Source organism: Monodon monoceros, unplaced genomic scaffold, assembly GCF_005190385.1.
Source record: "Monodon monoceros isolate NGI ecotype Baffin Bay Population unplaced genomic scaffold, NGI_Narwhal_1 Super_Scaffold_6, whole genome shotgun sequence".
NCBI classification, from domain to species: Eukaryota; Metazoa; Chordata; class Mammalia; order Artiodactyla; family Monodontidae; genus Monodon; species Monodon monoceros.
In genome coordinates, this window is record NW_021703783.1 from 97,380,202 (window position 1) to 97,394,577 (window position 14,376).

At 57.2% G+C, this 14,376-nt stretch overlaps 1 protein-coding gene across 2 annotated transcripts in view; it reads right to left on the reverse strand.

The window, feature by feature from the left end:
- CELSR1 (cadherin EGF LAG seven-pass G-type receptor 1) overlaps positions 1-14,376 on the reverse strand; it is a 151,112-nt gene that overhangs the window by 34,468 nt on the left and 102,268 nt on the right. For both annotated transcript variants that reach the window (XM_029204612.1, XM_029204611.1), the window contains exons 7-14: positions 14,076-14,239; positions 13,493-13,618; positions 10,888-11,054; positions 6,771-6,956; positions 5,292-5,405; positions 4,248-4,422; positions 3,522-3,663; positions 1,229-1,349 (exon numbers count right to left, since the gene is read on the reverse strand). In XM_029204612.1, the coding sequence (XP_029060445.1) occupies positions 1,229-1,349; positions 3,522-3,663; positions 4,248-4,422; positions 5,292-5,405; positions 6,771-6,956; positions 10,888-11,054; positions 13,493-13,618; positions 14,076-14,239 (1,195 nt within the window). The remainder of the gene's footprint in view (positions 1-1,228; positions 1,350-3,521; positions 3,664-4,247; positions 4,423-5,291; positions 5,406-6,770; positions 6,957-10,887; positions 11,055-13,492; positions 13,619-14,075; positions 14,240-14,376) is intronic.

Genomic DNA, 14,376 nt, shown 5'->3' on the forward strand with positions numbered 1-14,376 from the left:
CCCAAGGTCCAAGGGTCCCCGGCTGAAAACTGGGCAGACTTGTGGCCAGTGACAGAGGCTTCTGTGTCAGGCAGGTACACGGAACTGTCCCACAGGGGGCTCCAACTGTGTGTCTTCCAGTGCCTGAGAAGGCACTGCATGTGAGCAGTCACTCTGGGAGGGCACATGGTATCACTGTCACTGTTTATATAGTCCTTTCTGCATTTTCTACAATTTTTGATGAAAAAAAAAAAAAACCCTAGGCATGTTTCCCCCAGGCACCCTCCTCACTCTCCTGCCCTGCCCCCACCAGTGCCATGACCGCCATCTCACACCATGTGGTTTGCGTGGTCCTGATCTGCTAGGGCCCTTATGATTTTTCAGGCGACATCGGAGGCACGGTGGACACGCGGGACACGACGCATGTCAGACAGGGCGACGGGGAGCGTCAGAGGGCGCCGTGACGGCAGGTTCCCCTCTTGGGTCAGCAAGCCTGGCCGCGGGACAGCGCGTCCCTCCGAGCGGCTACTGTTACGCACAGAATTCTCCTTTGGGATTCAAGTTGCCGGCAGCTCACGGCAGTTGTCGACACAACACTCTGAAGGTACGTGGAGTTTTCTGGGAGGCCCAGAGGGCCGGGGTTCCCTGTGCTTTGGGCTGAGAACACTGTGGCTGTGCACGAGGATGACAGGCACCCGAGGCGAGGGAGTGGGCAAAGCTTTTCATATTTTAAATGTTGGTCGTCATTGGGGACTTCCCTGGTGATCCAGGGCCTAAGACTCCGCACTCCCAATGCAGGGGGCCCGGGTTTGATCCCTGCAGGGAACTAGATCCCACATGCTGCAAGTAAGAGCTCGTATGCCGCAACTAAAGATCCCGCACGCGGCAACGATCCTGCGTGCCGCAACTAAGACCCGGAGCAGGCAAATTAATTAATTAAATATTTTTTAAAATGTTGGTGATCATTGAGTGGTTTGATAAAAGACCAGGAAAATGACCGATCAGGAGAACCATGTTTGGTGACGAAGATGAGTCAAACTCACAGAAATTGCTTGGGTTCCCGTGACCGTGTGTGGGGCTGAGCCAGCTTACAGGTGAGAACCTGTAAGCTGTGCTCACCCACAGTGAACCCTGTGAGTACCCAAGTGTGTGTGTGTTCGTGTCCAGGTAGACGTGTGGGCGGGTGTGTGGGTGTGCACGCCCCGCCGTCTCCCTGGGTCCCTGCTGTCCGCCCGCGGCCGGGCCTCACCTTGCACTGGCACTGCCCGTTGGTCTTGTTGCAGTCGGGGTCGAAGCCTTTGCTGACAGCACAGTGGCAAGGCCCGCACACAGGGTTCCCCCACCAGCCTCTGGGGCATGGAAGGTCGATCCTGTTGGGAAATCAGATGGCAGACGGAAGGTGTACAGAACTGCCCTTTTTGGAACGAGAGGGATGATGGAGGCCTGGTTCTTGGCTGGACTAGTTATGGGCACCTCCCGCCCCCCTGAGTGGTCCGTTGCCCCCCTGCTGGCCCCCACCTGCAGGACTTAGCATTTTATGACCTATGCCCAGCCTTCCGGGGCCCAGCATCTGGAAGGGTTCTACCTACAATACTGTTACTTTAAAATAATTTGTTTGCTCACTTTTTTCTTCCACCTGCAAGATGCAGGTGAGTGCCCCAACCCAGCTTCCTATGAGCACCGTGTCAGTAAGTTCTCTCTGCTCAGCACCCCACACCATGACGCTGGCCCACGAGGGACGGCGCTCAGGGACAACTAACCCACTGTCAGCCTGGCTCTTCACCCAGCCCCACCCAGCGCAGACCGAGCCCAGCTGCCCTGGGCAACCTTCTCCCGGGTCCCAGGCATCTGGCAGCCCAAGACCGGTGGGATTGGCAGCATCGATGCTTCCCAGGTCCCCTGGGTCAAATGCTGACCACATCCCCATGGATGCTGGGAGCAGCCTTTCCTGGGATGTGGAGCCTGCTTCAGTCAGCTCAGAGCAGCCCTGGGCTGGACACGGTGGGCTCAGAACCGTCAGACCTGCCCAGTCCCGCCCCCTTGAGGTGCCCAGGCAGACCCTGAGACAGGCGACCTCCACGGTGCCGAGGCCAGGTTCCTCCCCGCCCCGCCCAGCGGTGGCTGCTGTCTGTGGCTGTCACCCTACGCCCACTCCCCACCTGAGCGCTCACTTGAGTGCCCGCTGCTGACCCGTCTGCCTGGGGATGCCCCCCAAGTGTCCTTCAGGCTCCGCAAAATGAAACGCTGTCCTGTGTTTACTATCCTGGCTAACGGCATTCCATCCGCCCACCCGCCAGCCATCAACCTCCCCTACTCCCTTGTTCACCTAACCAGCAATTATTAAGTACTGACTGTGTACACACTAGGGGCATAACAACGACCAGGATGGGCTGGGGCTCCAGGCTGGTGTTGATGGATCTACATCAACAGTGTGGGGATCCCAGAGGCTTGGTGTCGCACCCCTTCCCGCTGTCTCCTCAGCCCTGCCTTGCGGGCATCGCCAGCCCTTGGGGACACCGCACGGCCTCCCAGCTGGTCCCTTTGCCTCTGCCTTCCGTCTGCTTCCACCACACTCCACCTGTGAGCTGGGGGCGCTCTGACACCCAGACCTGATCCTGCCCCTTTTCTGCGGAGCCCCTGCGGCCTCTACAAAGCCCAGCTCTGTTCCCGGTTTGCAGGCAGGCCCTCTACCCAGGCCTGTGCGTCTCCCCGGCACAGAACATGCTGGGACAGCACGCGCCGGCTCTGCCCGGGACCCACCCGCTGAGCTCCTTAGACCGGTCTCATCCCATCACTGCTCTCCGGCCCTGCCCCCTTGGTGTCCCCGCTGGAACGCCCCCTCCTTCAGCCCCGCTGACTCCCAACCCGCCATCATCCAACGGGCTGTGCGGTGCCGAGGGCGGTGCTGCATCCGGATCACGGGTGGGGTTACAGCACACACTCCGGTCCCCAGTGGACAAAAAGCAGGGCGAGGTGTTCCGGCCAGGTGGAGCAGGCTGGCACCGCGCGGCTTCTGCGCCAGGACGGCCCGGCACTGGCCAAGCACCGGCAACCTTCACCGCATCACGTCCCAAAGGGGCTGGAGTCTTGGTGTGTGAAGGACCTCGTGGCCCCGTCTGGGAGAAGGTGCTCATCTTGTGATGACTACACACCTGGACTGCGGGGCCTGGAGACCAAGATGCCCCCAGTGAATTACACCAGGACTCCACGCGCACAGCAGAGATGACTGCCACTCCCGACTTGAAAGATAAAGTGTTTTCTGTAATTACACTCATCTTCCCGTATCTCAGCGACTGCCTGCTCTGTGCACAGCTGGGCTCTTGATAAATGAGTTGTGCCGTGCGTTTCTGGGCTGGAAACATGCTCAGTGGGGTTAGTGTGAGATGCCCAACTGGATTCTCGTTTATTTCATGCCGAACTGAAAAGGACGCGTCCTTGTTACCCTGAACCACATGTATTTGGGGGTCAAATAGCAAAGAGGAGACAACAGGTCAGGAGGAGAAGTAGCCACGTGGACCCTGAAAGCGAGGGCGTACTCTCACCTGTTCTCGCAGTACTGCCCGTAGTGGCCGGACCCACACTCACACACGTAGCCCCGCGGGGAGTCGGGGCTGTGCACACAGGCTGCCACGTGCTTGCAGGGGTTCACATGACACGCGTCCACACACTTCCTTCCAAAGTACCCTGCGGGGACAGGCCAGCGTTAGCCCACCCCAGGATCTGGCTTTGCGAGTCCGCTTTCCGGAGCGACACCCTCTGTGTTAGGATGTGCTAGCAATCTGCGGCTTCCCCAGGCCTCGACTTGCCATGCCACTCTGCAGAGGAAAGTGGCAAAGCCTCTCAGAGTCACAGGAAGCACGAACACTCGGGAGGTCAGACCTGGAAACGCAGAGATGAGGGCCTGCCTCCCAGGCCCCCCGGGAGGGCTCACAGCGGGTGGGTACCAGCTGAGGACAGCCACATCACCTCAAAATTCAGAGACAACCCCTGAACATATTATTTTTTAAATGTGCGCCTTTCACAGACTCTCCCTCATCTCAGTATATGCCCTGAGGATCCAACCGGGAGTGTCCCCTGTCCCCCACGTGAAGAAGACACAGGACACAGGGCCACTCCTTAGTTACGAAACAAAGCTCAGGGCGCCCCAGACCCCCAGAGAGGTGATGGGGGAGCCGCCGTCCAACTCGGCTTTCCACAATGTGTTTTAAACACCAAAGGCGTCGCCCTCCACCGACGGGCACCAGGAAAGGGGGGCTGTGGGCGCCCACCTCTGTCGCAGATGCAGGAGTAGCCGTCCCAGGTGTCGTGGCAGTGGCTATGCTGCGGGCAGGGGCTAGAGGAGCAGGGGTCCTCCACGTCACAGCCATCCTTCACCCTGACCTTGAGGGCATCCTTCATGTTCAGCGTGGCGATATTGGTGGCCGTCTCCCCCATTCTCACACCCTGCGTTAAAGAAGGGCAGCCAGAGTTGGTGCTGGGGCCTTGGAGCTGGAGGAACCCCAGAAGGTAACCAGGGGTTAAGAGAACCCCAAATTCTCTTGGGTCCCTTGTTTTAAAAGCTATGCCTCATTTATCGAAAGGGCTGGGACTGGTGGGGGGATGGCAGGGATGAGGGGCACTTCTGCTCCCCCGAGGTGTGGATCCCAGGCAGGGGGACAGGCCACCCGGAGTGAAGACGGAATGATTCCATATTCCGATAATTCCATGGTGAGGGTCACGGAGAAAAAATAATGAGGATGATGGGCGAGCACGGCCACTGATGAAAGTGAGCAGGGAGCTCCCGGGAGGAGGGGGCACATGCTGAGGTGGGGGGCCACCCGTGCGAGGCACCTCGGGGCCAGATTGCCCGGGGGCGGGGCGGGGGCGCAGGGGAAGGAACTAAGGATTGATTTCCCTGCAGCGGGGCTGGGGTTTGGGGGCGCAGGCAGAAGCAGGGAGACATGAGCTCAACTACTTTATGAACAGCTCACTCCGGCTGCTGCTAGAACACCTGGTCTAGGGGACGAGCGTGAGACCCATCCAGGTGAGCACAGGGGGTGGGGCTGGTGCAGGCAGCGAAGGGCAGGTTCTGGAAGTGACATGAAGACAGAGCTGCAGGGGGCCGACCGTGGCGTGGCTGTGAGGGGAACTCGAGGGGAAGCCTGGGAGAGGAGGGGGCTCTAAGCAGGAAACTGGGTTTGCTGAAGCTGGGTTGGCGATTAGAGAAGTCATTCGTTTACTGAAAACTAACAGGATGACCAAGGACACCAACTGCGGTGCTGGCCACCCCTGAGCAGGACGCGGCGGGCCAGGGCCGGGCTCGGGGAGGGTACCTGCATGCAGCCCCGGAAACCGCGGCGCACGGAGACCTTGTCTTCAGACACGCCACCCACGATGAGGCTTCTCATTCTCAACCCGGGAAGCTGGTTCCCGATCTGCACCGTGTCCTGTGCAAAGAGAGGGCCTGCATGCACCATCTGGAAACGTCTGGCTGGAAAGAATTTGCTCAAAGGCTAAAAGGCAGTCACACCGGCAAGCCCCTCACAGCCTGAGGACGTCTGCCTCCAAACAGAGGGCCCGGCTCAGCCTTCTCCGTGGAGAACACGGCTGTTTGTGTGTGACGGGCAGGGTGCAGGAAGCCGTCAGAGGACATGTGTCCATGTCCCAGCCCAGCCAAGATGGGCATCTGGGGGGATGAGGGCAACCCTTCCATCTCTGTCGTGGGCACCGCCAACAAGCCACTGCGTGGAAAAGCTTGACAAACTAGAAAGTGGCAGCGAGTGGAAAACACGTCCACAGGGGCGGGAACCTAGAAGAGTCTCAGCTGGATCCTTAGGCTCAGGAAGGTGCACACGTAGAACACGGCAGTTTACTCCCAGAGCCAGGTGTAAGGTGAGCCTGGACTCCAAAAGCACTGAGGAATCACGAGTAGCCCCTGAAGCGCGTGAGGGTCCCGTAAAGATGCCTCCTGTTACCTGGCTGCAAACCTTGGAAATCCAGCGGGGCTCAGCAAGTGTCCTCTGAGTCGCCCTGCCTGGAATGCCACCTGCCCATCTGGGATGCGCAAACCTCTCTGGTGTCCCACAGCCCCCTCTGGAACCTGGATCTCACTGCCCCCCCCACCCATATCCATCTCTGTACCCCGAGGCACAGCATGAGCGTGCAGCTGCGGCGCAAGCCAGCTTTGCTAAGAGAAACCTCTGCTGACGGCACCAATGGCATCGTGATGGGACGCACAGAGGGACCACGTCCAGGGCCTGACGCCAGGAGGTGACCATCTGGAAAGGGGATGAGGTGCAGCTTCCAGTGTCCTCAGCATAGGAGGAACATGAGACCCGAATTCAGGGAAGCCCAGAAAGCGCTTCCTCAAATCCACAAGGGCTCTGGCAGGGCCTGACACCTGGAGGGGTCGCCCTGTTTACCCACAGGCCCAGTGAAGGGGTCTGGGCTTCCCTGGTGGCGCAGCGTATAAGAATCCGCCTGCCAATGCAGGGGACACGGGTTCGATCCCTGGTCCAGGAAGATCCCACATGCTGCAGAGCAACTAAGCCCGCGAGCCACAACTACTGAAGCCCGCCTGCCTAGAGCCCGCGAGCCACAACTAGAGAAAGCCCGCACGTAGCAATGAAGACCCAGCACAGCCAAAAATAAATAAATAAATAAAAATTAAAAACAACAACAACAACAAAAAATATAGCACTGTGATGTACATAATGTGATACATTATGTACTGGGGTACAGCTACACTGGGATGTGCTAGTGGTTTCCCAGTGAAGGGGTCTGTTCCAAAGGCAGTACAGGTGCCCACTCACCTGGTCCACACCATAGTCCAAGGTCATGACTGCCAGGTACTTGATGTCTTTGCCCTCCTTGGCACTCTTCAGTTCTATCAACAGGTGGTGCCACGCCCCGTCAGTCACGCGTGACCTGGACAGTCTCATGGACACCACATCCGAGGGGCCGTGGGACACCTCAAACTGGACGTAGTTGTTCAGGATCTGTAGGATGGGGAGAGCTACACTAGTCACTGAGGAGATGATGACAAAATACAAAATACGCTGCAATCACTTAAGTAACAAAGCCACGCAAACAGACTTACCACAGGTCACTGGATCAAAGATGGACTTAAAAATTAGGCAAAGTTTAATTTGCCGTTGCCTGTATGTAACACGCTTCAGAATTACATGCCTTCTTCTATGGTAAGAAGTGTCGAACGCTGACAGAGGTCAAGTGAGATAAAGCCCGTTGGACTTAAGTAAGGGGAACAACCACAGATTCAGGTGACTACTGGGCTCTTCTTTTTGGATGTAAATGTTTCATCTTATGAGACAAGATTCAGGCCACCACGTTCAAATATATGAATGAAAAAACAGAAATCAGCATTATAACTGGCCTAAGATGTTCAGGTTTTAAGAAAATGTAGCTGGGGCAATGCAGAGATCATGTTTCCCTTTCCCCAGTGAAGGACTGGGTAGTTTGGACCAACCCTCCTCCTGAGAACACCTAGGAAAATGAGACGAAATGTTAAAGCACACCTGTCTGAGGCATCAGAGTGACCCAAGTCCCTGCAAGTTACAGAAGCACGACCAGGGAGAAAATGGGAATCTGCAGAAATAAGCTTAGCACGTTGCCACGTGGTTGTCAGCGGGTTCTGGGAGGCACAGCTGAGGCTGACAGCTGTGCAAAGCTTTCTTGGTTCAAGAGGCTGGGAGGAGAGAAACTGGAATTCAGAGTCTGCCCAGGGTGAGGGCTGACGACCAGAAGCAAACATGCGGGATGTGACACCACCATCTTAGTTTCAAATTCTCTCTAGTTTTTCAACATGATGCCCAGCACTCAATCAAAAATAACCAAGTACGTGAGGAGACAGGACAGTGTGCTTGAAATAGACCCATGGGAATCCAGACGAGAGAATCATCAGACAGACTTGAAAATAGTAATGGGAACCACAGAGCTTTCAAGGAAACAGATTCAGGTACCAGTAGGCTCTTATTTCTGGCTCTAATTTTTCCATTTCATGAAATTAGACTCAAACTACCAAGTTTAAATACATGTAAGATTGTAAATCAACTATACTTCAATTAAAAAATACATGTGAGAAATATAAAAAAACAGCGTTGTAACTAATCTAAGATACTTATGTTTAAAGATAACTTCAATTTAAAGAGCAGATTAAAAAAAAACAACTATTAGTGCACTGGTTAAAAGAGACACGCCTGAAATATAAGGAAACAGAAATGCTGAAAGGAGAAAGACAGAAAAAGGTGCATCACGTAAACACCAACGAAAAGAAAGCTGGTTTAGCTACATTAATATGAGACAAAGTAGACTTTAAGGCAAAAATAATTATGAGAGATAAAAGAGGATTTTCATCATGATAACAGCCAATATTCCAGAAAGATGAAACAATTCTAAATTTGTATGTACCTAATAACGTAGCCTCCAAATCTCCACAAAGCAAAAACTGATTTGTTTTTGTTTTTGTTTTTGTTTCCTCTCACCGCTGTGGCCTCTCCCGTTGCGGAGCACAGGCTCCGGACGCGCAGGCTCAGCGGCCATGGCTCACGGGCCCAGCCGCTCCGCGGCATGTGGGATCTTCCCGGACCGGGGCACGAACCCGTGTCCCCTGCATCGGCAGGCGGACTCTCAACCACTGCGCCACCAGGGAAGCCCATGGTTGGAGATTTTTAACTCACCTCTCTCAGTAACTGAGCAAACAGACCCCAAAAATCAATAAAGATATAGAAAATTGGAATGCTACATGAACAAACGTCACCTACTTGACATATAGAGAACGCCACAGAATACAAGTGCAGTGCACACATTCTTTTCAAGTATAGGTAGAATATTCACAAAAATGACTAAATGCTGGGCTCTAAAGCAAGTCTCAACACATCTCAAAGGTCTGAAATCATACCACGTATGTTCTCTGACCTGCAATTATGCTAGAAACATCAAATGATTTACTAGAAAATGCCACCTGTTTGCTGAGAGGTATACTTGTGAATACCCGATGGGTCAAAGAAGAAATCGTGATGGAAAATAGAAAATGTATTTAGCTGATGATAAAGACAACGCAACTAATAATGTACTTTGATTTTTCGCCTCAACTGAGAGTCAACTGAAGAGGGTAATTTTTCACATTTTCACATTTTGTTTCCTTTCATTCCACAGAAGTCTGAGTCAACTCATTAATTTCCCTGGCCATTCTCTTTTGCTGTCCTTGCTAACAAAACCCCGAAGCCAGCAGATCAACAATGAAATGACGGACGTCTACAAGCAAAAGCAATGTCTGCAGAACGATCCCAGGACAGTGGCCGTTAACTACTTACCGCCTTAGATCTGTCACCGGATTTAGGAGAGGTGTTTAACAGCAGCCAGGTTAGCCCACTTGACAATGAAGGTGGATTTAGGGCGCCTAAGAGCAATTACCCAAACTGTTTGGGCTGTAGGATGACTATGTACCTTGTCTGGCCTGCTGTGGAGGCCGGAACACCTAGACTGCTGCACCCAGAGCTCATGGGGCCTGCAAGAGGCCTGCATTCCAAAAACGTCATGTGAAAATAACCCGGAATATGCCTGTAATCCCCAGCTGACCAGCCTTTAGAAACTGCCCTGAGGCGGCCTGCTGGGTGGCCACTGGGGTCTGGTGGATCCCCCCGAGGTCACCACTCTTGCCACCCAGCCTTCCACGGGGAGGAGCTGGCCACAGCTCCTGGCAAAAGCCCTTCATTTTTGGATTAGCTGCCCATAACGTAATTCCTCAAACAATATGGGAGTTTGTGGCTTTGGGTGTTGTTCCACTGAAAGCGTACTTTTTTCCGACACGGAGCCCACTGCCAATGACCACCTGCAAGCTCCCATTCATCACCTGAACCAGCCAATTTAATCTGTTCCAACAGGGAAACCAGCACAGAGGAAAGTACCATCCCCGGGCAGAACGGTGCCTGCCAAGTTCTGGCCCAGAGCTGGCTTCTGGGACCGCCTGATAAACTGATAAAATTACTGGTTAATAAGGGGTAAACGATGACGGCTGTAATTATCCCAGAGGCACAAACTGCACCTTCACTGCAACCCAAACGGGCTGCGCTGGAGACACACCTGAGCAGTGATGCGGGGGAGGGGACAGGTGAGGGCTGAGGGGCAGGTGAGGGGTGAGGGACAGGTGAGGGACAGGTGAGGGGAAGGTGAGGGCTGAGGGGGCAGGTGAGGGGTGAGGGGGCAGGTGAGGGGTGAGGGGACAGGTGAGGGGTGAGGGGGCAAGTGAGAGGTGAGGGGGCAGGTGAGGGACAGGTGAGGGGCAGGTGAGCGGTGAGGGGGCAGGTGAGGGGTGAGGGGGCAGGTGAGGGGCAGGTGAGGGGTGAGGGAACAGGTGAGGGGTGAGGGGGCAGGTGAGGGGTGAGGGGGCAGGTGAGGCGTGAGGGGGCAGGTGAGTGGACAGGTGAGGGGTGAGGGGGCAGGTGAGGGGCAGGTGAGGGATGAAGGGACAGGTGAGGGGTGAAGGGGCAGGTGAGGGGTGAGGGGAAGGTGAGGGGTGAGGGGACAGGTGAGGGGTGAGGGGGCAGGTGAGGGGTGAGGGGAGAGGTGAGGGGTGAGGGGGCAGGTGAGGGGTGAGGGACAGGTTCGAGAAGAGATGGGGGTCCCGCCTGGGCTCTGAGCCCCCAGCCCCCCCCCCACCCCGGGCAGGGTTAGTCAGGCCTCCCTGGGGCCCCGTCCTCACATCTCTGTTGCCAGGCATTGAGATGGTCACCTCCCCGTCCTTCACACGGGGGACCAGCAGCGGGTGTGGGAAGACAGAAGACACCAGGCTCCCCGCGCATGCGTCGGGAAGGCTAGGCTTCGGGGCGGAGCTACGTGAGCCTCTGGCTGCGTCACTCAGGTGCACACCTGCCCTGCGGGTGCCTGGAATGGGACATGGACCTCACTCACCTGGAGATGGAGCCTGGAAGACACGCCCGCCGTGGCCTCCATCAGCACGCCATCCTCCTTCCTGGTCCGGAACATGAGCCCCAGGTACCAGGGCACGGAGATGGTGATGTCCAGGTCGCTCCAGGACACGACGCTCTCCCCGCTGAAGCGCTGGGGGTGGGGCATGACTGTGGACACAGACATGGGGACCTCCCCAAATCAGATGGGCCTCTGAGAATCTTTTTTAGCTGTAGGGGACGGGACAGGCCCCCAAGGAGGGGGAGGGAAGAAACCCTGGGCCTTTCTCATTCTAACTCAAAGGCCAGTCTCAGACTTCTGTTTGTACAGCACTAGCCCTCTGAGTCCAGGAGCCGTGGGCTCTGCAAAAGCCCACCCCCCACTAGGGACGCTGGCCACCTTCCTGAGCAGTCAGGCTGAGGCCTGGGGGTTCTCAACCTCGGCCAGTGTACAGTAAGCGGCTCTCAGGCAGAGTGGGACAGCCCAGGACCCCCGGGCCCAGTGGAGGGGCCCTGTGTGCCTGGCCTATCTGTCCCACCCCACACCTGCCAGGTTGGGAGCCCAGGGGTCGTACGGAGGGTGGTCTCCTGGTGGGACCACGTGAGCCTGCAGTGAACCCTGCGCACAGACCTCAACCCTGCAGGCTGACCTGCCCTCAGCCGGTGTCTGGGGTGGATTTCCAAGCCTGAGGCACACAGGCCACTGTGCCTCCGCTCCTGGTGACGGGCACAGAGAGGGGAAGGCTGCGGGCCAGCCGAGGGCTCCCAGATGGTTTGGGGGGGACCAGGGAGGTAGCAACGGGGGGGACCGGCAGCCTCACCCAATCTGTCACACTTGGAAAAACTGTGGACGCCAGACAGACCAGTAGGCAGGATGACGCTGGGTCAAACCAGCTTCATCACTTTGCCTCCAGAGTCCCGTGTATCACAGGCGTCGGGGATGGACAGACATCTGGCCCAGCCCAGAATCTCACCCCAGTTCCTCCACGAGGGACGGCACAGTTATCACCACGGGTGTTAAACAGCACAGGGCCTGCCAGGTGGGGACCACCTTTGGGGGCGACTCAGCCCCGTGAGCACCAGCATCTGTTTCCTGCTCTTACGAACCCAAACCCCAGCAGCTGTTTTTTCTGGCACAGCCGTAGCCGGACTCTCGGCCTCCACAACAGGAACTCCATGGGCGTGGACGGCCCCGCCGGCGCTGTGTCCACCCGGGCCTCTGCCCCTCCCTGTGACCTGAGCTTCCCGCACACGGTCATCAGCCGGGGCTGGGCCTAACCTGTCCACAGGGCCGGCACAAGCCCAGTCCACCTGCTGCCCGGAAAACAGACCTTCGGGGCCTTGAAAGGTGCCCAGTGCTTTGTGTCACAAAGAGTCGGGCCCTGGGACTTCCCTGGTGGTCCAGTGGCTAAGACTCTGCATTCCCAATGCAGGGGGCCCAGGTTCGATCCCTGCTCGGGAAACTAGATCCCACATGCTGCAACTAAAGACTCCGCATGCCGCAACTGAAAGACCCAGCACACGGCAACGAAGATCCTGTGTGCTCTCAACAAGACCTGACGCAGCCAAATAAATAAATACATATTTAAAAAAACAAAAACGAAAAAGCGGGCCCTGGCTGGTTAACTGTGTCCCGAGCAAGGACTGGGGATGTAATACAATTCCACGTCACGTGTCTCAGCTCCATCACTAACAGCCCTGGGCAGGTGGACCGCCCAGCACAGGTAGGCTGTCCGCTGGCTCCACCCCTTTCACCTGCACTGATGGAACGAACTTTGCTCTCCTCCAGAACGCTCTGTCACAGGTTCCACCTATTTCTGCTTCAATGACTCCTTAGAGAATCTCGGAAAAGCTGTGGCCCCCACCCCCCGAAAAAGTCACACTCGGACCCCCCAGCCCATCCTGTGGGGCACACGGGCCGAGGGGAGGAGCGTCTGACTTCCAAGGAGAGGCCGTGGGTTGCAGGCCAGTGAGCGGCTCCAGGCAGGACCTCTCCTGGCCGTTGACTCGCTAATGAGCTCCGGGCATCTCCAAGGTGGATCCGGGGAGCTCACCCAAGCTTATCTGGCCTCAATCTCCCCCTTTTGGTTTACCTTAAAGTGCATCAGTGATTTTTAAATGATGACAGTTATTCAACACTATACTGCTTCAAAATGAATGAATGAATTGTTTAAAACCTGCCAGGATCTACAACTACAGGGGTGGGGTCAGGGGAGAGGCCCAGGCCTTGATGCTCACAACGCAGTCCAGCGGGGAAGCAGGCAGCTGGAGCCCCTGGGATGCCGAGAAGGGGCATGGGGGCGCTGGCCCCGGGGAACTGGCCCTTCGGGCCTCAGGGTGCCCGTGAGGAGGCACACAGCCACCGGGAGGCCCCGCCAGGCCCCACCTCGCTTCTCTGCCCCTCATGGACTCCCAACCTCACACTGGCCCTGCTCAGATGAGGGGCTGTGCCCTGCAGACCCGTCCAGGACCCCCAGCCTCTGCTCTAACATCACCCACCATGGTGCCCCCACCAGCCCGCTCCCCACCAGGACCCAGGCCTGGGGACACATATGCCACCAGAGGCTGGCGGCCCCGGGCACCCAGCACCCACTGCCCCAGGCCCTCACCTTGCTCGCAGTTCTTCCCGCCGAAGCGGAGCGGGCACTCACACAGGTACGTGTTCCAGCCGCTGACACAGGTGCCCCCGTTCTGACACCAGGTCCCATCGCAGAAGTTCCTCTGAGCAGCGCAGCCTGGAAACAGAGGGCATGGCGTGGTCTCAGAGTGGGAAACAGGAGCAGAGCGTGACGCAGGGGGACTGCCCCTGTTTCCTAGCACTGACCCACATGCTGGGGAAACACCCCCTGTGGACACAGCCGGAGGCAAGGCGGGCAGGCCTGGGACTCTCTGGGGCTGTCAGAACCTAAGACCTGACATGGCATGGAATGCAGTGCCCATGTCCGGAGACCATGGGCCCCTAGGCCATCCCACCCTCTGGCTCGTGGGATCGTCTGGTGACCGGCTCAAGACCCTGGGTTTGCGTGTCCGGGTCAGCGGCAGGCCCGCCCACAGCTTCACCACCGCTCCAACGCTGCAGGACCCCAGACCCGAGAGCAGCTGGGAGCACACGGCTCAGTCCCCCAGGATGTGGAGGGGGCCCCTCCCGCGTGGCCGCCGCAGCCCCACGATTCCCCGACCATCCTGCCGTACCCGCCCTGGTGCCATTGTTGGCGATGAAGCTGGCCATGTCCACGTTCCTGCCGTCGATGGACAGGTTCCGCATGCAGCCCACAAACTGCCGGTTCTGCACCGGGAAGTCTTCGGGCAGGTTGGGGACACCCCCCAGGAGCAGGGGGCCTGTCAGATCCAGGGACCTGTGGAGGCGACACCAACCTCTGGATGGCCGGGCGGCAAGAGCAGCCCCGACGCTGCCGTAACGTCCCAGGGGCCTCTGCCGCAGGGCACGCTCGTCATCCTGACCGTGAATAATCCAACGGGTGCAGGGGCCAGG